General features: G+C 38.5%; 2 protein-coding genes across 2 annotated transcripts; one reads left to right on the top strand and one right to left on the bottom strand.

The window, feature by feature from the left end:
• Positions 1–1,214: 1,214 nt before the first annotated feature.
• LOC118815415 (cytochrome P450 2J2-like) lies at positions 1,215–12,668 on the bottom strand. The gene is made up of 9 exons (XM_036581523.1): positions 12,391–12,668; positions 11,410–11,572; positions 8,437–8,586; positions 5,433–5,590; positions 4,236–4,412; positions 3,985–4,126; positions 2,120–2,307; positions 1,887–2,028; positions 1,215–1,803 (listed from the first exon to the last, which is right to left on the bottom strand). The coding sequence occupies exons 1-9, from the start codon at positions 12,628–12,630 to the stop codon at positions 1,628–1,630; spliced, it is 1,536 nt and encodes a 511-aa protein (XP_036437416.1). The 5' UTR covers positions 12,631–12,668; the 3' UTR covers positions 1,215–1,627.
• A 7,135-nt stretch (positions 12,669–19,803) lies between these two features.
• On the top strand, positions 19,804–26,713 carry LOC118815410 (cytochrome P450 2J2-like). Its single transcript, XM_036581515.1, has 9 exons — positions 19,804–20,077; positions 20,332–20,494; positions 21,713–21,862; positions 23,285–23,442; positions 23,583–23,759; positions 23,911–24,052; positions 24,154–24,341; positions 24,749–24,890; positions 25,872–26,713. The coding sequence occupies exons 1-9, from the start codon at positions 19,886–19,888 to the stop codon at positions 26,045–26,047; spliced, it is 1,488 nt and encodes a 495-aa protein (XP_036437408.1). The 5' UTR covers positions 19,804–19,885; the 3' UTR covers positions 26,048–26,713.
• Positions 26,714–27,671: the final 958 nt, after the last annotated feature.

Below are 27,671 nucleotides of genomic sequence, written 5' to 3'. Positions count from 1 at the left end.
AGAAGACTTGCTCTCAAGGACAGATATAGGCTTTTAAATGTTAATTTTTAATTACAGTAATCAAGCTATCGGGTTACTATATTCACTGATCAGGCATAATATTATGACCACTTCCTTGTTTCTATGCTCACTGTCCATTTTATCAGCTCCACTTACTATATAGGTGCACTTTGTAGTTCTACAATTACAGACTGTAGTCCATCTGTTTCTCTGCATACTTTCTTAGCCCCCTTTTACCCTGTTCTTCAGTGGTCAGGACCCCCATGGACCCTCACAGAGCAGGTACTATTTGGGTGTGGGATCATTCGCAGCACTGCAGTAACACTGCAGTGTGTTTGTGTGTGTTGTGCTGGTGTGAGTGGATCAGACACAGCAGTGCTGCTGGAGTTTTAAACACTGCATACACTCAGAGACAGCAGCTCATGTGTGTCAGCATAGTTTGTGTTGGTCATCCTCTAGTCCTTCATCAGTGGTCACAGGACGCTGTTGGCTGGATATTTTTGGTTGGTGGACTATTCTCAGTCCAGCAGTGATACTGAGGTGTTTAAAAACTCCAGCAGCACTGCTGTGTCTGATCCACTCGTACCAGCACAACACACACTAACACACCACCACCACGTCAGTGTTACTGCAGTGCTGAGAATGATCCACCACCCAAATAGTACCTGCTCTGTGAGGGTCCATCAGGGTCCTGACCACTGAAGAACAGGGTAAAAAGGGGCTAATAAAGTATGCAGAGAAACAGATGGACTACAGTCTGTAATTGTAGAACTACAAAGTGCACATATATAGTAAGTGGAGCTGATAAAATGGACAATGAGCATAGAAACAAGGACATGGTCATAATGTTATGCCTGATCGGTCTATATATGCATATAAACATGCTGCATAGCAACATGAAACAGAATGTTGTGTGTCTCAAGACAGCAAGAGACAAATGGTAAATCATACTGAGAATAATTAGTGCGTTATAAATAACCAATGAAAAGTGGCTTCTCACAGCTGCATGATACAGTGCATGTTGTAAGACATGGCTGGTTGAAGTAGCCGAGGTTTCCCACGGTGAACAGGAAGAGAGTTCTCAGGGCAGCAAAAGGTGAATGTGTTATGTAATGGTGTTACATAACATGTTGAACACTTTTCAAGAAAAAACAAAACAAAACGACATTCCATGTGTGAGAGAGCTTCCACAGATTGCTGTTAGACAGACTTGATATCAAACACAATCTTACTTTGTTTATTTTGTATGGGCCAATAGCAGCACAGCATGCTAAAATTTTTAAATGATAGCATACTTATACATTTGTTCTTGCATTGCCATAAAAGCCTTTTATGTAATTCAGTAATGTACACAGAATTTATCAAATAGATGATTTACACAGGCAGCTTACAAGACAGGTGAACCATGAGACGATACTAAGAAAGAATTGCATATGCATTGTCCAAAACGTTTTTTAGCCCCCTTTTATATACATGCCTATTCCATGCCCTTTTCAGTACAGGTTATATATATATATATATCTGCAGTACAGGTTATATATATATCTGCCTAGTTTGTATTCTTGATGCAGCATTCTCTGAAAAATCCTCCACTTTCTTCATATCTCATATCTTTGTGTATGGAAACTCAGCGTGGAATCACACACATGCAATAGGGGCTGGGGGCGTACGTGAAACCCATCTGGCCCTCCAGGCTCAGCTTCTCTCCCGGGCCAGGGGTGAATGTAAAGCGTTGTAGCAGAGAGGTGAAGAACAAGAAGAGCTCCATACGTGCCAGCAGTTCCCCTACACACACCCTCCTACCTGTAGAACAGTAGAACCAAAAGGAGATGCTGTATTTGTTCTCTAAAATGTCATTACTGTTTTTTATTATACATTTGTTTCACCTGCTGAAAAGGGCAGAAAGGCATCTCTCTTGCGGAATTGGCCTTGTTCATCAAGAAAGTGTCCTGGGTTAAAGGTGTCTGGGGTTTCCCACTCGGTCTTGTCATTAAGCACAGATGACAGGTTTGTGGTCACTGCAGTGCCCTATTAGAGAGTGAAAGGCAGGAATCAGCACTGACACATTTTTGGAGCATGTCTTATTATGTTTAGATTTTTTTACTACTTAATGTCAAACCTTTGGTATGAAGTATCTTCCCAGTGTTACATCTTTACTGGCACTTTTAGGGAAACCCAGAGGAACAACGTTGCCTACTCTTTGGATCTCATGGATGACCGCTTCAGTGTAGGGCATGTTGGGTTTGTCAGCCATGCTGGGTTGACGTGACTGCCCAATCACTCTGTCTATCTCTTCTTGTACCTTCTCTGTGTGAACAGCAACAAGGCAAGCATTGATTTTTAAATAGTGCTCTTCATACACAGCGGCAAAGTGCTTCACACAAACACAGAAAAAAGGCATTAAATATTATTAAATAATAAAACTAATGTAAACATGAACAGTGTAATATAAATGTAAACTATTGTTCTCATTATACTCTCTACCTGTGAGACTGAGAGCGGCACAGTAATTCAAGTGACTCTTTAAATTTATGCACAGATTTTATTACACGGGCGGCACGGTGGTGCAGTGGGTAGCGCTGTCGCCTCACAGCAAGAATGGCCTGGGTTCGATTCCCGGCCGGGTGACCAGGGTCATTTCTATGTGGAGTTTGCATGTTCTCCCCGTGTCTGCGTGGGTTTCCTCCGGGTACTCCGGTTTCCTCCCACAGTCCAAAAACATGCAGTCAGGCCAATTGGACATGCTAAATTTGCCCCTAGGTGTGAATGTGTATGTCTGTCTGCCCTGCGATGGACTGGCGACCTGTCCAGGGTGTATCCTGCCTTCCGCCCAGCACCCCACCGCGACCCAGAAGGATAAGCGGTTTAGATGATGGATGTATGTATGTATGTATTTTATTACACACCTTACAGCTGTTACAAAATCAGTCTGATCCCCAAGTACAGCTGTCAGTAATGTACAGGGCCTATACACATTTCTACATAAAGTACTGTGAAAAAGTATTTGCCCCTCACCCGATTTCTTCTTTTTTGTGAATTTCAGATCATCCAGCTTATGTTAATAGAAGATAAAGATAACCGGAGTAAACACAAAATGCAGATTTTAAATGATCACTTCATTTCTTGAAGATACAGATTTATTTAAAACATATCATTCATGTGAAAAAGTACCTTTGGCAGCAACAATTGGAATCAATTGTTTGCAATAACTAAGTCTTTTTCACTGTGGAGGAATTTTGTTCCACATTTCTCTGCAGAATTGTTTTAATTCAGCTACATTGGAGGGTTTTTGAGCATGAACTGTCCGTTTAAGGTCTTGCCACAGCATCTCAGTGGGATTCAAGTCAGGACTTTGAGTTGGCCTTCTCCAAAATCTTAATTTTGTTCCTTTTGAGCCATGAGCCTGTTCAGAGGTGGACTTGCTTGTGTGCTTTGGATCTTTGTCCTCCACAAGCTTTTGCCCCAAGAAATTTGGGAAGGTGGCAAATATTTTTTTATAGAACTGTATGTGCTGGGAATGTGAGCCTATTTCAGACAACTTCTAATGAAAGTGTTAAATCTTAATTATATCCCAAACCCTGTGTGTTGGGGGTGGGAATGCTTGAAACCAGCAACATTTTCTTTAATTATTTCTCACTCATAGTTCACAGAAAATGAAGAAAATCTGTTAAAGCTCAATGGTTTTAAACTTACAGTTGGTCCCTCCTTTGTGTTTATAAGTTGAAAAGGGCTGTTTTGATTAGAATTGGGGGAAAAGCTATTGTTGAACATACAGATTTGATTTGCAGAAAGAAAAAGTACACTTTACATGTTTTTGACTTCAAAACAAACAGAAAAAGTCAGAATCACAGAATTGAATTATTTAATGCAGAAAATAAAGTGAATGTAAATGTAAATAATTATGTAACTAACAATAACAAACAAATAGTCCTGTAACCTAAACTGAAACATGTTTACCATAGTTTATACTCTGTATGTACTCACTCTGTATCTCTGGGTATTTCATCATGAAGAGAAGACCCCACCGTATTGTTGTGGCCGCAGTTTCTGTCCCTGCCTCAAACATGTCCAGTGTAGCCACTACTAATGTCTCAATGTTAAAGCCAGCTTCAGGGTCACTGCTTTTCTACAAGATTTGAATAGAGAAGTATTACATATTGTGTATGACAGTAATAACGTTATATGTATATACAAAAAAATATGGATTTTGCTAATATGACCCATCTTAAACAAACCTTCTCCATTTCTACCAGGTAAGCGTCTATGAAGTCCCGTGGGTCTGAGGGATCAAATTCCTCCTTGTGCTTTCTGATTTCATCAGTTAGGAAATCTACAATTTTGCCATAGTTGGCAAAAATCTTCTGGTGAGGGCCAGGAACATAGTCAAAGAGACGTGGGAAGGCGTTGTACAGCTACAGAGAGAGACATGACAAGATGAAGAAGTGATGAATCTTGGTGAAGATTAACCCCTTAACTAGGCTTAGTTACCAACCAAAGTTTTATTACACACTTCTATAACCTAAGAATAGCTCCATTAGTTTGCATTGAAGTCCCTGTAGTTACTGAATAATAAGTCTTTGTATGAAATAAACCTGGATTGTTAAGGGGTTAATAGACATTGATTGTCAGCACCGAGTGCCAGTAGGACATTTATAGTATTTTTTCTTTTTGTTATTATTATTATTATTATTTCACAAAAAATCTCTGCTGTAATTGTTGAATTCTGATATTTAAATATTGATATTTTAAATATCGATTGGATTTTTGGTTTTCATATGCTACTGCTTCTCACATCTGTTTAACTGATCTATAGTTGAATAACATAATTATCATTTTCCTTGCTGATTATCTGATTATATGATAAAGTAATATAAAAAGTTGTTTATTATGTATTTTTCCCTTCACTGTAAACGCAGGAGCAGTACTGTGGCATCCACAGCTACAGTTATCACATTTGTGCTTCTCTTGCCTTTTGGAGTCATTTCTTGAAGAAATTCATGTATTTATCTAATCCAGGGATGCTGTATACTTGTAGTTACAAATGTAGTTACATACACTAATACACCACCATCATGTCAGTGTCACTGCAGGGCTGAGAATGATCACCACCCAAATAATACCTGCTCTGTGGTGGTCCTGTGGGGGTTCTGACCACTGAAGAAAAGGGTGTATGCAGAGAAACAGATGGACTACAGTCTGTAATTGTAGAACTACAAAGTGCTCCTATATGGTAAGTGAAGCTCATAAATTGGACAAAGAGTGTAGATACAAGGAGGTGTACTTAATGAAGTGGCTGACTGGTGCATATGTACATATATTTTTATTCCATTTGGGTTCTACACTGTAACGAGAACACTAATATAAGGATGAACTGTTCCAAACTATGAACAAAAATGGGCTCTAAGAACTAAGAACACACTGTACCTACTGACCTGAGCCCGTACAGAACCTGCCAATAGGATGGCTTCAGCATCCAGTCGCAAGACAGTAAGGAAACGCTCATCATGATATTCAAAGCGATGTCCAAATACTAGAGCAGAGATGATGTTTGAGACGGCGTTGTTCAGGTAGAACTGAGGGTCAAAAGGACCTGTATGGGGAAAAAGTTATATAAATACAGTGGATATAAAAAGTCTGTATACTCATTTTGAATGTAAAGTCAGAAATTAGGGTGAATTATGCAGAACATATCTTTAAGAGTTCAATTTAAGTTGTAATCGATGTAATTTTTGTTGTATTTTATTGTATTTTATTGTATTTTTAGAAGACTTCAGATGGACTTGGATGGCCTTTTTATGAATAATATCTTCCATTTTTCTGCTAGTTTGTGCTTGACGTTCCACCAGCTTTTTTAACCTTGCTTTAGGCCTCTTGATGGCCTCCCAGATACATTTCATTTACTTTTGTTCTGTCATCAACTTTTTAGGATTTTTCTGACCTTGGCAATGTCCCTGTGGTGCCACATTTTTACACATACTGATGTCAGTCTTCACAGTGCTCTAAAGTACAGCCAATGCTTTTTATAATCTTTTATACCATTCTCCTTATCCGTCCTTTTAACAGTAAGACTCTGTAGATATTTTGTCAGCTCCTCATGGACCATAGTTATCCCAGAATACTGGAATCCTGAAAATGCTAGGAACAGCTAATTTTGTTTGGGTTTATTCAGAATGACTTTCACTGATGGCAGACGGACATCATTTTGAACACAGTCTATTTATAAAACTGTGCACGTTCATGCAACCAGCGTATTGTGTTTATTTATTTATATGATTTAATTATGTTTTTTCTCTCCAGTTTAGTTGGTTACATTAAAGATTTAACATGACAAAGTCTGACATCACTTCTCTTATTTTATGGCTTTACATAACAAAAACTGCAATTTCAACGACTTTTTAATCACTGCACATCACAGACATTACTTGAATGAGTCTATGTAAAACCCTCCTTCTTATACTATACTGTTAAAACGTTTGCCATCACTTGTCTGTAAGGGTTCAGCCGGCCCCGCCTGCTGCCGGCGGAGGGCGACGGCGGCAGGGTGTCCAGCCTGCGCCGCCTGCTGCCAGCAGAGGGCGACCGCGGCACAGGGCCATAACTTCAGGGAACTCCAATTCCCAGAAGTCCGCGGGCTGATTAGGCCCAACGCGACACACCTGCGGACTCCTCTACTTAAGGTCAAGGCAAACAGTGGTGTTTGTCACACCTTTGTAGAGGGGTGACCGGTACGGTACTTAGTGTCAGAAAAGAAAAGAAAAGAAAAGAAAAGAAAAGAAAAGAAACTGCCCCAAAACTAAAAAAGAAAAAGAGAAGAGGGCTGAGAGAAGAAACTGCCCCAAAACTAAAAAAGAAAAAGAAAAGAGGGCTGAGAGAAGAAACTGCCCCAAAACTAAAAAGGAAAATGAGAAGAGAAATTGCCCCAAAACTAAAAAAGAAAAGAAAAGAGGGCTGAGAAAAGAAACTGTCCCAAAGCGGCTTAAAGCCAAAAAAAAATAAATAAAAAAATAATAATAAATAAATAAATAAAAAAAAAGGAAAAGAAGAGGTCTGCCTTCCCTTCGTTTTTGGAGTGGAAGTGTTTTTTGTTTTTCCTATTATCTGTCCTCTCGCCTCTCTAGTTCAGCCTTTGTTTGAGCACGCTGCTCTCAGCGTCTCTTTTGTTTGCCGTTCGTCATTTTCCCGCCTTTTCTTTTCCCCCTTCCTTGAGGTGTTATTGCCAGTAGTTACCTGTGCTCCTCAGTGGCGCAGTGGCAAGGCGCCGATCAATACATCGCCGGTTCGAACCTGGCTTTGGGTCACCTCATGTGCATGTTTCGGATCCACAACCCAGTGTCACAAACAACTCATTTTTTCCCATCATTTTTTCTGTTTCCATTTCTGCACTTGGGTCCGCCTCCCCGCCGTCCCGTAACATTGTCATATTTCAATCAATAATAACTTATGTTACATAGGGTAAACATAAAATACTATGAACTACATACAAAAAGGTACTTTTATATTGTTCTTTGGGTTGCTTTTTGGCAGTAATTGTTGTAAAGTGTTTTATTCCTCTGCACCCGTTTTGACACATTTGAATCATATACATTCAAAGCAACATTATTTTAGTGCATTTCCTCCACGTGAAGACACATGAAGCCAGACACCACATTTTTTCACCTTGCCGCTTACGCAAAGTCATTGGAAAGCTCAGCGCACATGGAAGTAAGCAGAAACTTTCCAATTCTGTTGTGTGAACAAGGAGATGCTGCTAACTGGCTAACATTGCACAGAAAGATAGAAGGACACAAGTTCATCCCTCACACCCAGAGAGAGCAGCAGGGCCTATTGTGCTCTCCCTGACACGGATGGCTTTGGCATCATTGGAATTTGTGCTGGCGAGCTTTTGTCCACTGCGCCACTCAGGAGGCCTGGACACCTCCTGCAAACTTGTCAAGTGTGCTAATTAAGGCCTGTTTCATCAAACTACCTCTGTATGATATGAGTGATGTAGCAGTGTGACTTCTACGGCTGGCACAAGTTGATCATTCATGCATACAGTGTTTGCTGCAGGATAAAAAAATTGTATAAAAAAGCTAAAAAATTGAATTAGTTACTTTACTCAATAAAATATGATTCATAAAAGAGAATGATACTTTTGTTTATCCTCACTAGCTTTTCAAGCCTAGTAGACCAACAGGAAAACGTGGACACAGCATAAAATGTTTGGTTAGTATTTTATTGTATAATGGACAGGATTTGAAGAATTCATGTTTTTTTAGGTTTTTAATTTGATCTTTTTTTTTTGATCTTCTTTTGTCTAATCTGCTGCTCTGCTTAAAAGCTCTAACCTGTTAACATGAGCACTGAAATGAAAAGCAAGGTGTTCTGCAGCATTCCCGCCATGCAGAGGGCAGTATGCATGAAACAAGCCTAATACATCTTGAACTGACCACTTGCCTTTTTCCTCTTTGAAAGCTTCACACAGAAAGACGCTCTCCTGCTGGATACTCAGCTCAAGATTCTTCTTTGCCTCACCAAAACGCCGCAGGTGAGTGTTGGCAAACTTTCTCTGCATCTTCCACACGTACCCGTTACTGAGGGCGACACCTGCACAACATTTCAAAGTATCAGTGCATCCTCAGATGATGTGTGAGAGAAATTAGATGAAATGCGCGTGAAACGTGAGATCCCAGTGAACGAGGCTTTGCTCACATTGTCACACAGTGACAATTGGACACAAAACCATCAGTCACTTGAAACATTCTGCCTTGGTATATTCCCAACAGGAATTCACTGACTTTTAGTCCATTTTAAACACACACACACACACACACACACACACACACACAAATGTAATCACAACCGCTTCCCAAGTACAGGTGAACACACGTAGGTTAGCAAAACATAGGAAAAAAGTCGACATTTGCACAGACAAGTCCATCTATGGTGACTTTGCTGAATATAATTATGAAGTTTAAACTTTAATATGGTGATTTTTTGTGAAATAGGTTATACAGAGAGCATATTGCCCTACCATATAAATCACTGCCTGGATTTAGCTTCAGTGCACAGTGTTAGCAGCACAGCTTAGTTTCTCAGTGTTTGCTCGGTACTCTGTGTGCAGCGTGGCAAAAATGTGGAAAAAGCGATGAAACTACACAGTGAGCAGTGACTGGTTCTCAGCTCACAACTGCCCACTCTGTTCATCTCTGTATGAGATGCTACACAGCCCTGAGTACCAGGCTCACTTTGACTTCTTGAGATTTTCAGATATGCAGAACACATGCTGTAAGACTAATATAAAACATTACTATGGTAAAATGTAAGAGTTTATTAGCATAATTTACATATTATGCTTGTAAAGTGCATTTATTTATTTGGAGTGCTCACACGTTGCTAGCTAAATCAGCATGCTTTAGGCTAGTTCCAGTAGCTGCTCAGTTTAGGCTACAGGCTCTGTATGTGGCTATATTAGTCATTAGATGATAAATTAAACCTGTATTTTGTTCCCTACACGTAACATACTACAACTGGCATAAGAATGTTCACTGCTGACTAGATATGGATGGTATAGTATCATGTAGCAAACAAGTAGCATTTGGCTGTATTTTATCTCATTAACTGTACAAACGACTACCTTTCTCAGTAGCTGGGGTTTAGTACAGAGAGGCTTTTATAATATATGTTTAATGTGAGCTTTTACAGTAATCAGTGAGGACAGAGATGAGAGAGATGAGGGAGAGAGAAAGAGAGAGAGAGAGGTAAATGAAATAAAAATCAATTTGAAACTATCACTTGATTTAGTATATGTTTCAACATGTATTTCCAGCTGAAAATAAACATATAAAAATAAATAGTCAAATAATTATTTAAATAAACCTAAACAGGGTCGGAGTCAAATAATCAGTTTATGGAACAGTATTAGCAGTTTATGGAAGAATGGAGGGATGAGGAAGGAACAAAAAAGGAAAAGGTGCATAACAGTTATAAATGGATAAAAATGAGCAATGATTTGTTTAAAAAAGGACTAAAAGAGAAGCTTGTTGTTGGTGTAAGACTCATATTCGACAGTTATTTGATCCACTATGAGATGTAGGTCATATTTCTACTAAAGTTTTGATCCTAGTTACAGTCCTAAATGGAGCATAGCTAGTTAAAGCACTTCATTTAAAAGCAGGTAGATTTTAATGATTTAACTGTTCACTTTACTCTGAGTAGGTTACTCAGTATGGTATCAGACTTGATATTGGCGAGTACTAAAAATATCTACTCCTACTGAAGAAAATGGTATTGATGCATCCCTACCCAGACACAAGTAGACATGCTGGGCCATATTCATATAATGCAGCGCCAGATTTACCATGATGGTAAGAGCAAACAGTGTGGCGGAAACATATTTGCTCATTCATAAATTATGATTACCAGCGTGTTTTACACACACTCAGCTGATTAACCAGTGTATTTAAAAGGCAGGTTTGAAAACACATTTCATCATGGTAAACCTTCTAACCATTGTTGTAACAGTACAGGAGTAAGAATTCATAATAAGAATTTATTTCTTACTAGTCAAAAGTACATTTTTACTAATTGATTTTTAATACTTACAAGTGCATTAATTTTCACATGTGCCAATCAAATTCCTGATATCAAGAGTTAAACATAAACTAGTTTAAATTTAATTTTCACATGTATATTGAATTTCTGAGATCAAGACAAACTATGAATTAAAAGCTAAAACAGCTTTCCATAGCAATTAGATGTCAATTAGTAATTAGCATGTCAGTTTAATTATAATTAAAATACCAAATGTTAAACTTTGTCAGTAAAAATTGTTAAAAAATGTAATGATATTGAAAAAGGTTTGGATTCTTACCAATGAGAAATTAAATCTTACATGCTAAAATGTAATTCCTCCATTTAAAGCTGAACGTTAAGATGTTGTTATAATTAGAATTTTTTAGATCATTAAAAAAAAAAAACAACAACATAAACAAACTTTCTTTACTAAACAGCAGCACGTCTTTGTAGCTTTATTTCTAAAAATGTTGGTCTTTTTTATAGGTCTTTAATGTATATGACCTTGTTTACATTCTGATAGGTTCTTGTCTAGGACAGGAGTGAAAATACAGCAGTGTTAAAAGACACTGGTGTACTAATCACTGCCACACTGACTTTATGAATAGCTCTTATTTAAGGAGCTGCAAACGTTGTGTCGTAGCGCTGTGACCACCAAGTTTAATAAATAATCTGGCCTATTGTAACTTAACAATACTTGATACTTCAGAGTAGTTACTTTTACTATTTAAGCACAAGGAAGTACTTTTATACTTTTACTAAACTAGTATTTTACCAAGAGTGCATTTACTTTTACTAAAGTATAGAACTATTGTACTTTATCCACCTCTGATCATATGTCATGCCTTTACGTACCAAGTCCTTTGAAGACTTTATGAAACAGAGGGACGATAGGACGGTCAGTAAAGCTGTCCAGCTGAGTGATGAGGGCCTCCTTTACCATTTTGTATCCAGAGATAAACACCATTTTCTCACTGCCCCATCTCAGGCTGAAAACCTCCCCATACTCCTCAGCGAGCTGAAATCACAAAGTAATTCTCATAAAAACAACTCCAAAAAATGACAACTTTTTTGTTGTACAGAAGTCAAGGGCAGTGAATGCAGCAAAGCAACATGTATGATATACAGTGGTGTGCAAAAGTTTGGTCAAATGACATGTTTTGTTGATTTTCTAATTGCAACTCTGTCCTCTCTGTGACATCTTCTATCCTCATTTACACACAGGGATCAAATTCTCACACTACTTTCCACTTAAGGTAGATACACAGCTGTATTCACTGAATATAAAAGGAAAAACACACGTATAGTCATGTAAAAGACATATACATTCATATGTACATTCCTACTCTAATGATGTTTTGGAGATTTCCTAAGTGAAAGTAAGTGAATAAAGTGAGCAAATTTTAGCCCACATTTTATATTTTTTTGGCTGTATTTAACATATAAAACATAAAATAAATGTATCAAATTCAGCAAACCTTTGTTGATTCAAAGTTTGATTTTTTTCTTTCACATACAAACTCACTTTCCTACACATTTACTGAATACAAAATGTAGTTCTATTGCTTAAACTAGCATATCTAAGGAGGTTTCAGCCTTTTTCAGCACACAAGCTTTACTTTTTTCTGTCCAGCAGATTCAGTGCAATTAAAGTAATAATAAACAAATACATTTTTAAATCTCTTATAGTTGTTCATGTGACAGTTGTTTATGCAGTAATTGCAATGTTATTCAGCAACTACTGTGAAACTAATATGAAAGCTATGTAGTTATGAGGTTGCAGAATTAAAGTGTGGATCATCTGATGCATTTTTAGAGTTTATAGGTTTAACTTACTTTGTCTATGGTTTTGAAGTCAAGCCCAGTGAAGATATTTCCCACAAACGGCAGAGGACGAGGTCCTGGTGGAAAATTAGATGGATTTTTATTCCTGATGATGTCGACAAGCAGCAAGAAAAGAAAAATTCCTATCAACCAGCTCATAAAATCAAGGGAAAATAAGTACTGTAAAAACATGGCTGGAATTTGGGAAAAGTCCTGCATGTGAGTGTGTGATGTGTTTGTCTGCACATGCATGTTATGTGCAGCTGGGCTGGGGCAGAGTGAAGAGATTATGTAAGAATTCCTAGAAAAAAGAAAAAAATGAAAACGGACACTAGGGCCCCTTTCCTTTACCCTGCATACTGCAATTAGTCAAACTAACACAACAGATAAGGAACAAGAATGTACACCCTATTGCACTGGAGACTGTAAAGGTCAGGGTTAGTTCACAAATAATATATCCAGGGTGCAATTCTATATTACTCTGTATGACTGTGTATGTTTAGTAATACTGTGTGTACTGAACAAGATATTCCAAGGCCTGCCTTGCTGGATATCAAAACTTCAGCACTCAGCATGGATCCAAGAGGACAGAAAATCAATGAAAACGATTTGAAAATGATTTATTTTTACTCAATAATAAATAATATTATAAACCACAAACCAAAATTTTTTAATTTTCTACTTCAGAAACACTCTAGTCTAACAATTCCTGAAAAGGTACATGAACTGACAACTATTTTCAATGTCTGTGTAGGCAAAAAGCATATAGCAGATGCCGAGTACATTTTTGATCAAAATGGCCAAATTTATAAAGATAGCAAAGTTCTGTTAGCATTGACATGTCAAATAATGACATATCTGAGTAGCCTAGGGTCTCCTGAAAATAACAATATATGTGTGAGTGTTTCATATAAATACTTTGTAATGGTAAATGACCAAAATACCAAACAATTATGCAAAATTACCCTAGGGTTGTAGGAGTTAAGCTTCAAGCATTCCTAGCATTACTAGGATTACATTATTATGGAAAAATTCCTAGCAAATTTTCAGAATGCCTGTGCTATTTATAGAACACTTTAAAGCTGTAATCGATTTTTGAAAAAGAACTCTTTGAATAAACTGCCCTTATATCCTGATGGCTGTCACTAATTCAAATAGCTATCTTATATTTTAACTACTACTAACCACTAATATGTTCTAACGAGTCAGAACAAATCAGACGCTGGCAGATAAAAACCAGTTTTGAGGTTTTAATGGCAAAGGGAGATCCGAACTCATAGTGATTAAACAGGTGAAGGTCAAAACTTAGAAAGCGTAAAAAAGCTACAAAAGACATCCACTGAAAGGTCAACAAACACAAGAAGAGTCAAAAACCAGAGAAGACAAAACAGTAGAAAAAGGCAAAAACTGCATCAAAATTCAGGTCATAAAAAAGACAGGACAGGCAGGTAAACAATGCTCAGTATGCTCAGTGCAACTGGGGCAATATTTGGCAAGGAAGTAAGGGCAAACAAACAATATATATAGGGCTAGACACAGGAGGAGAATCAGTAATCAGGTAAAGCTGATCTAGGATAGGCTGGTGCCTGTGAGGTCTGAGCCATGTGATCCTCCTCTGAAATCTGGGAGTTGGAGTTCGGGAGCACAACAGTCTGAGAAGTAGCAGCAGAGTTGGAGGGGGATGTGATATATATGGTACTAAACTGATGTTCTATATAAGATGCTATGAACCTAGGACCACTCCTACGTTGACACTGAAGATGTCTACCTTCACTATAACTGGCAGTGTGGAGTTTGGACACCACAGGACCAGAGTGGAGGTCAAGTGATGCTTTAGCTGTTCAAAAGCTTTCTGGGCTTCCAGAGTCCACCAGAACCACATCGTGCCTTACTTTGTGACAGCAGTCAATGGAGCGGCCTCCGCACTGAAATTTCAAATGAAACAGAGGAAGAAATTAGCAAAGCCCAGAAAACCAAGTGAGTCAAGTGAGAGTGGGATGAGACCATTCCACAATGGTCTTGGTCTTAGCTGGGTCCATAGCCAGTCGGCCGTTTGACACAATGAACCCAAGAAGGTGATTGACTGAGTGTGGAAAAAGGGATTTCTTCAGCCTTATATACAGATGGTTCTTGAGCAGAAGCTGGAACTGGTGAACACCAAGCCTGAAGCTTATCAAAAGTGAACTGAAGCTTATCAAAGACCCTTAAAGTAATTATTGTATTAACTGCTGAACTATAGTCTATAAATAAGATTTATGCATGGTGCCTCCAAGTGTTGCAAAATAGAGTGTAAGCAAAGTGACACAGAATCCTTAGTAAACCTGTTCAGCCTATGAGCTACAGGTCTATAATCACTGAAACAGGGTACACTGGAATAATTATTATTAAGGACTATTCAAATTTGACTCAGCTTTTTATTAATATATAGTCATTATTTCCTAATGTGTTAAGTACTAGCCTGTGCACTGATTGACTGTGACGAAAGCGTTAGATAAGAATTAATACATGCTCATTTGTGGTCCAGTTGTAAAGTATTACCAAAAAAGGCAAGTGTTCCAGACGTCAGTGAAAAGTATTTTGTTAGTAGTTTGCTAATAGGGGCTGGTTCTAGCATCAGAAACTGAGGTTCAACGTTTGAGATGCACAGTAGAAGAGTTTTTTTTGTTGTATTTCTGTAAGTTTCAGTCTCAGGCACTCTGCCCATAGAAGTACACAGACTGTCTAATGTAAACTGCACTCTAAAGTTACCACAACTCTCAGAAACTGACCTTCAACTCAGAATTTTTAGAATTACATTATACCTCACTATACCTCAGCCCATTTGAGCTTGAACCCAGAGAAGTCAGTGGCATTTTGGGACGTTGTAAACAAACGTCTACAGTACAGTTCTTTACTTGCATTTGTGGAAGCAGCCACAAATGGTGTTTAGTGTTCCCGAGCCCGTTTGGTGATATCCATCAGAGAAGCATGCTGTTTTTTAATGCAGTGTCATCTGAGAGGCCAAAGATCACTTGTGGTTTTCAGTCAGATTTTGCCAGATCATGACATTACCAAATACCAATACCAAAAATCTTTCCAAATGTAAAACAGAAATCAGAACGCATTTTTCTTTCTTAATGTGATTATTTTTCTGAGTGAAACCAGCTACTTGGGCGGAAAATAATTATGGGTGGGACATGATTATGTTCATCAGGATTTGATTGGATTGTGAAAAGTGCGTATGCTGGGACAGGATTCGTCTGTTTTGCAGAAAAGCCAACTGAAATAAAACATTGTTGTTTCTGAAATAAAAATTGTTGAGAGATTGATTTTAATGTGTAAATTCTTTATTTTATTAAGACACAAACAAGATGAAGTGCTGGCCAGCATGCTAGCTCATTAGCATCCATGTTGCTCTCGTATTTCTTACACTTTCACTGCAAAAGCAAAGACGTCAGGCAAATGTTTATGGAAAATGTTTGAGCAGGTTCTTTCAAATAAAAAAGTTGAAATTTAAAAAGTAAGATTGTTGTGAAAAAAGTAATTTTAGATACTGGCCCATTTTAGCTTAACCAGCTAGCTAAGAGGGCCATGATTTTCAGTTAAATGGGCCGCATGTACACACACACACACACACACACACACACACACACACACACACACACACACACACACACACACACACACACACACACTCTTATATAAACTTTACAAAAATTGAGGGTGCAAAACAGGTTCATAACTCTAGATATGTACCCATGCAAAAACACCAGTTTTTTTTATTATGCAGTAGCTGTGGCAGGAGGACAGGCCAGGTTGATTGGGAGATTTTGTCCAAGCGGACTGTGTGAATACAAGAGATTTCCTTAGCTGCATTACCCAAGAACACGTCACAGCCAATAATTCTAACACGGATGCAACGATGCAAAGACAAAACAAAAACACAACAATATCATGCCAACCACAGAAAGTACATTTCTGACTGAATTCCTAGTGACCATGAAAAAAAAGGATTGATTAAAAAACTACACCGCTCAATCAAAAATTTCCGGCTATTAGACGTCGTCACCATCTCTAAAAATTTACTGCAGTACCACTTGGCAGATGTAAAACCTACCACTCATAAATCGATGCATGAATACTGAAAACAGAAACAACATCTGTTCTGTGAAATTACATATTTTTTGCCAAAAACTCTGTTTCCATTGCTCTGGCAATAAAGATTCTGCCAGTGAATCACATAAGAAATCTACCAGTGATCCTTCAATGCAAAGGAAAGGAAAGTTTTGACTAAATCGCAGTGAGAACTGAAAGAATATCTACTCTGCCAAATTTCCCCAGAGAAGGGAAGGAGGGAGAGAGAAACAGAGAAGAGAAAAAGACAGGAAAAAGAAGGAAGATATCAGTATAACCAGTGGAGAAGGGACAAAATGAGGAGTGCCATTAATAAGTATCAGGACAAAGTTGAGAGAGGGCAGACTGTGACGATGCTCCACCGAACCCCATAAGGAGACACGAAGTCCCCGGGTAGACTGTGGCTGAATGGGTAAGTGGGACGTAGTTGCAGGCTGAAGATGTGACGACTCTGAATAATTCTTTGCAATCTGTGTGATTTATTTACAAGGTGAAAACACTGTACAAACACAAAGTAAATGGAGGTTAAAATGTTGACCCGACTCGATCAGCACAGGTAAGTATAAGGAGTCTTAGGCCGCAAGGCCATAGGACTATACTTTCTAGCTTGGCTCTTACTCCCTTCTCCTCAGTCTCCTCAAGCTAGCCCCCTACTAAACCCCACCCCTGCATCACCTGAGCTGAAACATTCCACTCTGCAGGGGTGTTACTGTCCTATAAGAGTGGATTAAAAAACAAGGGTAAATAAAATCATAATTGCATATCACAAGGCCTTAATATGTAACATTAGCGCTAGGATATTTTATACAGTGCGCACGTTTACTAGCCTGCCTCACTCTGTCCTCTGCAGAGGTTTAAGTAACGAATTACATTTACTCTCGTTACTGTAATTGAGTACAGTTGTCCCTGTAACGGTACTTTTGGAGTAGAATTAAACTATACTTTTACTCATATTTGAGTTCATTTTTAATAAAATACTTTTACTTCGCTACTTTAATTTTCTTAACGTTACAGAGTAAAAATAAATTCTGAGCGAATCAGCTCAGACACCAATACGAACAAAAGGCGGATAAAATTCAAAGATTCACCAATCAAAAAACAGCAGCTCCGACTGGAAAAACAGTACAGAGATGTCCTGTTCAGTGAAGAAGGACAGGCATCCAAACGGCCGTCTGTATTCATTTAACACGAACTAAAGAAAACGGCGTTATTATCAGGGGCCACACACGAAACCTGCTGAGATCCGCTCTCACAGCTCCACTCCAGCCTGAGGCAGCGTTAGCCGAGCTAGCTGATCTGAGCTAAACAGGTACCGTGTTTACGAGTTTCTTCTTTCTTTTATAATGATTCTGTTTATTACACAAGAAATCTGCTGAGTATATTTTATTACAGTGTCTGTCAGCTACTATAGTTAACAGGTGTCGCCCACAGCCCACAAGTTACCGTTTATACAGCCTAGTTTAGCTGCTGTTTTGGAGATAAACGGTCGTGAAGACAAGAAATCTAGCACTCTCTCAAGAATCACATAATTACATAATTCACATTCTCAAGAATCTCAAGAATCACATAATTACTTAAGCAATTTACTCATAATTTTGACTCTTTTTTTCTCCTAAGTGTACTTATTGAAACAGTAACATCCTCTGCACAGTCTTTCAGGGACTCTGAAATACTTTACTGGAAACAGATAAACTAGGACATCTTATATAATCGTCTAACCGTGAAATACATGCAGTTTAATGTAAACCTCATTCCTTACACAGCTCACAGAACGCTGTGTAAGTATTCAGTAGCAGAGTGAACTGTGATCAGTCTCAGCTCTCTGAACTTTAGCTTTAGTGTTTTTCTGTACAGATTATTTCCAGTGATGTAGCCGGGTCAGCTCAGAAATATGTTCAGGTTGTGACAGCGGAAATACGAAAAAGTAACTAAGTAACTCAGTACTTAAGTAGTTTTTCAGTGAACTTCTTATTTACTCTTACTACTCTTACTTAACCAGCTAACTAAGAGGGCCATGATTTTCAGCTAAATGGGCCGCATGCACACACACACATACACACACACTCTTATATAGACTTTACAAAAATTGAGGGTGCAAAACAGGTTCATAACTCTAGATATGTATCTATGCAAAATCACCATTTTTTTTTTATTATGCAGTAGCTGTACGAAATACGAAAAAGTAACTAAGTAACTCAGTACTTAAGTAGTTTTTAAGTGAACTACTTATTTACTCTTACGTGAGTAATTTTATTTACTAATACTATTACTTGTACTTGAGTAAATTGTCACTACAGTAACCGTACTTGTACTTGAGTGGCTTGATTTTCAGTACTCCTTACACCTCTGGTCTTCTGTGCCCTAGATAGAGACATCACCCCTCTCATGAGCTAGCCGTGGGCCTTCCGGCACACTCATGAGTGAGCTCCGTCTGATCTGCCTCCCTTTTGCTGCTGGTGTTAGGAAACAGACAACAGGTGAGTATTACAGTTAAGTGTTCAGGTAAGTATTACACACACACACACACACACACACACAGTCCTCTGGTGAAGGGCAACACGTTTGCCTCATCACACAGACGCTAAACCTTTTTAATGACCTGCCAGAGCGTGTATGATGATGTCAATTATCCAAAGGCCATGAAGGACTAGGTGTGCTGTTGTAAGTGCAACTTATGGGAGTTTTAGAGAGGATAATGGCGTCTGCACAGCGACACACACACACACACACACACACACACACACACACACACACACACACACACACACACAGAACAGACACAAAGACACCACCAATGTGCAGAAACACACACCTGTACAACGTGATTATACAGCATGATCATCTTAAATGCATTTTATACTTTTTCACATTATATACCAAACTAATATTTATAAAATACCAGTAGATGTCATGCATAAATTGTTTGATGTTCTTATAATTCTTTTACCAAAAAGTGACGCATTTTAGCTGACTCCACCCTACTGAGACTTTGCTCTTTGATAAACGCAGATCTAATCTTAGGATTGCTTATTTGGATTTGGTTTTGGCTTCAGTAAACACAGCATGTTCCACCCACTGAAAGAACCAGCACAGGAAAATATTTACAATGATTACTTTAAAGGCCATTTGCTTGTGTTCTGATTACAGACACACAGCTGGAGACAGCAATAGTGTATAATAGGATTTCTGAAAAAACAGAAATAGTAAAGAGAGAATTTCAACCTCAAGCAGTTAAACTACTAAACAAGTCCTTAAAGAAGAATAAGTAAAAAGGCTATTCATGAGGCCCCTCCCCTTTTTCTCCTTTGACACAGATTCAGAGTGGATTACGTAATCCCACACCTCGCCTCACCTCAGGCACAGACATTAATAAAAGAGCTTGCATTTTTACTTGATGCCAGCCATGATCGTCCACTACTTATTTGATTACATTAATTTCACAAGCTGCCTAGTAATTATTTTCCTTTTTCTGTTGCTCATTGATGTCATCAGGAATAAAAATCCACCCCGTTTTCCCCCAGGACCTCGTCCTTTGCCCTTTGTGGGAAATGTCTTCACTGGGCTGGACTTCAGAACCATAAACAAGGTAAATGAGTTTGTTTTATCTTTGTTTGCCTGATATTGTAAGAGAACCAAATTAAATGACTGTGTATATTTTTACGCTCCATTGCTTGCAGTGCTGGACAGAAGTGTTTCTTAAGTGGTTGGCCAGTCTGCTCATGCATTCCTAAAATACGACAGTGTACACTGCTCTCCACATGGCAGCTCTTCCAATGAAATATTATCAACAATGTCGCCTGCCTTTCATTTATTATTATCTAAGGACTTCACTTGTTTCAGCTCGCTGAGGAGTATGGGGAGATTTTCAGCCTGAGATGGGGCAGTGACAAAGTAGTGTTCATCTCTGGATACAAAATGGTGAAGGAGGCCCTCATCACTCAGCTGGACAGCTTTGCTGACCGTCCTGCTGTTCCCATGTTTGAGAAAATCTTTCAGGGACTTGGTAAGAAACATAGCACAAGCAGAAACCAATTCTGAAGTTGAGCATGCAATTATTACTAATTGTACTTCTTTTTTCCAATGAAAATAAATATATCTTAAAACTGAATTTATAATGTTAGTAAATTGTGTGCAGGTCCTTTTGGGGTCTCTAGCTGTAAGCAGGATTTTTGGGGGGCTGCCCATCTTTCTTAGTCGTATACATTTATCACTGGCTAATTTTTATGCATTGCTGTTCCTTAGAGGCTCACTTGGGGTTCTAATAAATCACAATTTCAGTAGCACTTTATTTTGTGCAGTGGTCACTAACTCTCCTCCTGGAGCTCTGCTATCAACAAGATTAGAGATTTTCTGCCCAAACCAGACTTGGAGAAACTTACCCATGCCTTCTAGCAGGATTGATTACTGTAATGGTCTCCTAACTGGACTCTCAAAAAAGACAAACAACTTTAATGCAGCTGCCAGCATTCTCATTAGGAGTGAAAGAAGGGAACACATCAGCCCTATTCTTAAATCCTTTCACTGGCTACCCATAGGTTACAAAATAGACTTCGCTCAGTGGTAGAATCGGCATGCTTATCTGATATGCTGCAGCGATATGAGCCAAACAGAACTCACACATCATTAGGAACTAGTCAGTTAGTCCTCCTAAAGTAAAGACTAAACATAGATAAGCAGTGTTTAGCCTCTATGCTGCACCAGCTGACAGAGATCATTAGAAGAGCCTTGCCGCTGGACACTTCAGGCTCAAAACGTTCCTATTTGAGCAGCTTTCATCTCAGTTTAAATGTGGTTAGCTCTACTGTACTTCTCACCTGCAATGGCACTTTATTATCCTAATTTAATTTGTAATTTGATTTTTAATGTTTAATTACTTCTTTTTTTAACACTGTTGTTTGAATCATGTTTCAATGTTTTGTTTATGTTTCTTGTTTTAATGTCTATTCCCCTACATCAACTTTAAATTTGAATTATCTTTGTATTTGTATTTATATTATCTTGTATTTGTAAAGCACTTTGAATGACTGCACTGTATGAAAGATGTTATATTAATAAACTTGCCTTGTCTCGCCTCGCCTCGCCTTCCTGCTTCCAGAGTTCAGCTCCAACCCAAAACTTCCATTGCTAATTAGAGTTGGAGACCACTAACTTAATGCATCATATATAAATAAACCTAACAATAAATAATAAGTCTTTATGCTTCCTTTGTCATGCTATGTAGGTCTAATTGCGAGTAATGGGCACATGTGGAAGATGCAGAGAAAGTTTGCCAGCTCATACCTGCGCTACTCCAGTGACAGGCAGAAGCCCTTTGAGCTCAGCATCCAGCAGGAAAGTATCTTTCTGTGCGATGCTTTCAAAGATGAACGAGGTAAGTGACCTGTCTGTCTTTTAGGGACTTTTGGCAGTGGTATTTCCACTGATTTTCAAAATGTCTTAATAATTAAATGCTTAAAATGTAAACAAAGTCATTCAGTTTAATGCCTCTGAAAGTCACCTCACAGGAAGTTATTACATGAAATGGCCATGGATACAATGCCTGATATCTAAGACATTGTTTTATAATAGTTTTGAGGAGCTTTTAGACTAAAACATTTTGTACATGCAGGGTGTTGTAAAGCAAAATAGTCCCCAAACAAAACCTATTCTTTCATATTTACCACTATTTTAGTATTATCAACATCACATACAAAAACTCAGAAGACATGTATGGATTCACTGATTGTTTTGGATAATAAATATAATGGCTGCATTTGCATTGTAGACATTATGACCTTTGGTTCCTGTCATCAGCACTATGAACCATATCATATCAAACTACTCAGAATGACTTTGTTTACGTCTCAACAATCAAATCAAACAAACATTAAAAAAATGGTAGTATTATTGTTTAACTAAAGCCTGGATTCAGCATTTCTCAGGGACTCATGGAAGTAAACTCATCATAATGAAATGTACAGAGATAGATTCACTAGAGATTTAAGAATGGGGGGCTAAGCCTTTACTAAGGGGTTCTGAGGGCATGCTCCCCAGAATGTCTGTTTCCATATGAACTTTTAGAGTAGCAACAAGCAGAAGAATAATTTAAAAACTGTTATTTGGTCAAGTTGGCACACAGTAGATCTGTTTCTTCACAGTGTATTCAGTACTACAAACATAGGACGTATGTATAATGAAGAATTAATGAAAACTACTATCTGTGATTTGAACTAACAGTGTACATTCATTTGGAGGGTGGGCCCAAAGCCCTCCTGAAACTGGCCTAGCAGTGTCCCTGGTATTTACTATGAACTGATCCTACATTTGAAACTAATTAACGCATCAAGCCACTGTTTCAGAAATGTGTTTGTATGCGTGTCCTTCTAGAAGGACCCTCTTGTGAAAGATAAAAAGGAAAAAGCAGGTATTTATTTCCACATACACAAATTTTGAGATCAAAATGGCCAGTTATCTGGACATTTGGACTCAGTAAATAAAGAATAATAATTCACATATTATTATTTAGTATGCAGCAGAGAACATGTTTCATATTAAAACATTGTCTATTTTCAAAGTGTCCAGTTGACTGTGGAGGTATAAACAACTTATTTACTGTTACCTGACTAATTTCCTTTATTAATACTTTTATGTGTACTGATGTAAATGCAGTACTGCAGTAATAGTACTCTTACTTAAGTAGGTATTTTCTGTACTCTTTCCACCCCTGCAATTGTACAATTCATATCTTGAAATAATCCTGACCATCTATTTTGGGAGTAAATATGGGAATAAAACTGGCTTTTTCATCTTACAGGGCCGTTTGATCCCCAGTTACTCCTGAGCAATGCTGTCGCAAACATCATCTCCTCTGTAGTTTTTGGGCATCGCTTTGACTACCATGATGGACACTTCCAAAATATTCTGCGCTTGGACACTGAAGCCATTGCCTTGTCAGGCACCACCCAGACTCGGGTCAATAGACTCAATCTTCACACTCTCTGACATTTGAATAGAACGATCTGATATTACAGTACTGAACTGATAATGCATTGTATTTTATTATTTCAACATTGTCAACATTGATTGTCTTGATTTTCTGCTTCTTTTTGTAGTTGTATGACGTCTTACCTTGTCTCTTTGATCACATCCCTGGCCCTCACCAAAAAATGTTTGCCAACTATAAGATCATCTTAGCCTTCTTAAATGATGAAATCAAAAAGCACAAGGAGAGCTTGGACCCCTCAGACCCACGGGACTACATAGACGCTTACCTAGTGGAAATAGAGAAGGTCTGTTTAAGATGGGTTGTCAAGTCAATAAACTATGTTCATTTTTACAATGACTTATTACAGCTGATGTAGTGAGATCTGCGTATAAAAATGTAACACTCAAATACAGCCACACAATTGTGCATAACAGATCTCTGTTTGAATACCTTAGAGAAAGAGTGACCCTGAAGCTGGCTTTAACATGACGACATTACTACTGGCTACACTGGACATGTTTGAGGCAGGGACTGAAACCACAGCTACAACAATTCAGTGGGGTCTGCTCTTCATGATGAAATACCCAGAGATACAGAGTAAGTATCCATGGAAACCATGGAGATATATTTTGTGCATTTATGTCTGTTTTGCAGCCGTGTTTACTTGATAATAAAGGCCTGTTCACTTATTTACTCAGAAAAGGTGCAGGCAGAGATAGACAGAGTGATTGGACAGTCACGTCAACCTGTCTTGGCTGACAGACCCAACATGCCGTACACTGATGCAGTCATTCATGAGACCCAGAGGATGGGCAATGTTGTACCTCTGGGTGCCCCTAAAAGCCCCAGTAAAGATACAACACTTGGAGGATACTTCATACCAAAGGTTTGTTATTAATTATTGTTTAAGGAGAAAGTAGTGGTCAGATTTCTATCCTATTGTATTCTCTTCTAGTCTATTCTGTTCTATGCATATGACATAGAACAGAATATGACGTAGATACTTAATCTATGTGTAAATAAATGTTTAGCTGACAAGTACACTCTTAAAAATAGTTGTTCTTCAAGGGTTCTTAAGTGAACACAATGGTTATACACTGATGAGCTAAACCTTATGACCCAATATACCTAATATGTTGTTGGTCATCTGCATGCCACCAAAACAGCTCTGACCCACCAAGGTCTTGTTACAAGTCATAGAACTCTTTTTGCTGAAAATGTTTTGCTGAAAATCTCAAGCGTAATACTATACAGATCTAACATATCTGATGAAACTGCTTTTGTAATCATTAGGGCACTGTAGTGACGACAAACCTGTCATCTGTGCTTTATGATAAAAATGAGTGGGAAACACCAGACACCTTTAACCCAGGACACTTTCTTGATGAACAAGGCCAATTCCGCAAGAGAGACGCCTTTCTGCCCTTTTCAGCAGGTGAAACAGATGCATCATTAATTCAGAATATTGCTACATCGTTTACCCATAGTTGACATATCTAACTGTAATCTTTGTTGAAATCAGTTATTTCTTATTTGATAGTTTGCTTGTTCCACTTTCTTCTTTTTATTTATTTTATTTTACATTTCCTTAATATTGGCGCATCATTCTTTTGACTCCCATTGTACCGAGTCGCCCTGTCTATACCACACAGACTTGGCCAAAACACTTCAAATAATCACTTTGCACACCTGTTCCAACCTTTTGAATGATTTAGCAATATCTTGTCCCTACACAAATTTCAATTCTAAAAAAGTTGGGATGGCTAAAAAACAGAAAGCAGTCATAAGTAAATTCTGTTTGACCTGTATTCATCCATCCATCCATCATCTAAACCGCTTATCCTTCTGGGTCACGGTGGGGTGCTGAAGCCTATCCCAGCTGTCATTGGGCGGAAGGCAGGATACACCCTGGACAGGTCGCCAGTCCATCGCAGGGCAGACATACAGACATACACATTCACACCTAGGGGTAATTTAGCATGTCCAATCGGCCTGGCTGCATGTCTTTGGACTGTGGGAGGAAACCCACGCAGACACGGGGAGAACATGCAAACTCCACACAGAAATGACCCTGGTCACCCGGCCGGGAATCGAACCCAGGCCATTCTTGCTGTGAGGCGGCAGCGCTACCCACTGCACCACCGTGCCGCCCGACCTGTATTCAATTGAAACAATTTAAAAACACATGTTCCAAAAAAGTTTAGACAAACATGTTTACCACTGTGTTACATTACCTTTGCTTTAACAACGCAACAACTGGATTTACAAATCACTGCTTTCTGTTTTAATTCTGTTGTGTTTCAAATATTGTACCTTTATTAGAATTGAGGTTTGTAGCATCTTGTGTGTATTCTGACCCTGACAGTATGATGCTCTATCATAGCTTTCCTGATGCACTGAAATCAATGCTCCACAGGTAAGAGGGTGTGTCTCGGGGAGCAGTTGGCTCGTATGGAGCTCTTCTTGTTCCTCACCTCTCTGCTACAACGCTTCACATTCTCCCCTGGCCCGGGAGAGGAGCTGAGCCTGGAGGGCCAGCTGGGTTTCACTTATGCCCCCAGCCCCTATCGAATGTGTGTGACCCCACGCTGAGCTCCAAACTCCAAAGTCTGGAGGAGGATTAGGTTGTACCTGTTTGGAAAATTAGAGGAGAGAAGAGTTAAACCAAACCATAGTGAAATGCCAATTAAATAAGAATGAAGAATGTAAATTTGGTAACATTTCTACAGCAGAAACCACAAAGACAAACTGACTTTGATTTTTTTATATAAATATGTATGACTTTTGTCATGATCACATTCTCACAAGCATTAAAAGCTATTTCCAATGTTCTCTAGTTAGAATAATAATAGTTTTATAGCATCATAATGGATGATTTTTATTTATTATTTCTGAGGTCACACTGGCCAGTTTGTTCCGCAGTGATGCCTCCCGGCCTCATTGGCCATTTTGTTCTACACAATATATACTCTATGTAGGGTGAATTGTCCTAATGTGGGACACCTAAGCTTTATTTGGTGTAGGTCTTCCTCAAACAAGTGGAAGTCAATAAAACTATGGGTTAACACAAGTTGTGATGTCATGTGACCAAACTCACATCACATCGTAATTGTCCAATCAAAGATTGAAGAGGAGCAGTCAACATACAGGAAACACTCCATTTGAAGACCAACCAAAAGTCAGTGACGTAGTGTCTAGGCAACATAAATGTTAAGGGTGTAAATTTCCTATAAATAAAACAATCCTACTAGTTTTTTATCAGGATGTGTTTATGATATGTGTGTTCATCAAAAATAGTATAATATGGTGTAAACAAACTCTTTTCAATACATTTTCTATTGTCCTGTTTCAGGAAATATGGTTCAAAAAGTGAGACGGTATGATTTGGATAATGGGGTACAGTTCTAAAAGTACTTCAGTCAGGCAAAAATGTGCAGATAGGCATGGATTGTGCTATAACAATGGTTATTTACAGGGTTTTAGTCTTCTAAAGGATTATTTTAAATGTTTAAGGTGAAGGGCAAATTATATTCAGTAATAGGGAGTGGCAGCATCTCTGTCAAAATTCTATGAGGGTTTTTGTGTGTTGTATGTATGTGTTCATGTGAAATGTAGCCTAGTTCAGATCACGATGGCAAAGCCACAGAGAGAGAGAGACAGGCACATTCAGACTTTTCATTGTTCCTCATTTTGGGCAAAACTTTCCCACAATAGGAAATGCAGATTGTCTGAGACAGCTTGCTGCTAAGAGTACTGATATGTCTGCTATTTCTTTTATGAGCATGATACTCTTTTGGTTCGATTGCAAAACATCCTGGCGATTTCGGAACGGTACTAGTGGTGGATTTAATGTATTGGCTTCACATTACAATATATTCCAGAGGTCTGAGATGCAAAAAAATGCACAACAATAGGCTAATTCACCCTTTACTGGTTTTGCAGTGTCTTGCATTGTATATCTTGCATTTTAAGCAATGTTTTTCACACTCATCTGTTAATTGGTAGGTTGCTGTAGACATTCTTTGGTCTTCATTGTGTATGTGCTGTTCCAGGGTGCTTTAACCTGCTCACGGACGCTATGGCTACAGGTGATCGTGTGCCCTATGGCTGTAGTTAAAATCCACAAAATCAGCATAACACAACACCACTCAACTGAGCTTCATCCCAGCTGAAGTGGACAAATTACTCCAGATTTAGTGATTTTGTAAGCATGCAA

Source organism: Colossoma macropomum, unplaced genomic scaffold (assembly GCF_904425465.1).
Source record: "Colossoma macropomum unplaced genomic scaffold, Colossoma_macropomum, whole genome shotgun sequence".
Lineage (NCBI taxonomy): Eukaryota > Metazoa > Chordata > Actinopteri > Characiformes > Serrasalmidae > Colossoma > Colossoma macropomum.
This window is presented reverse-complemented; position numbering and strand designations above follow the sequence as displayed.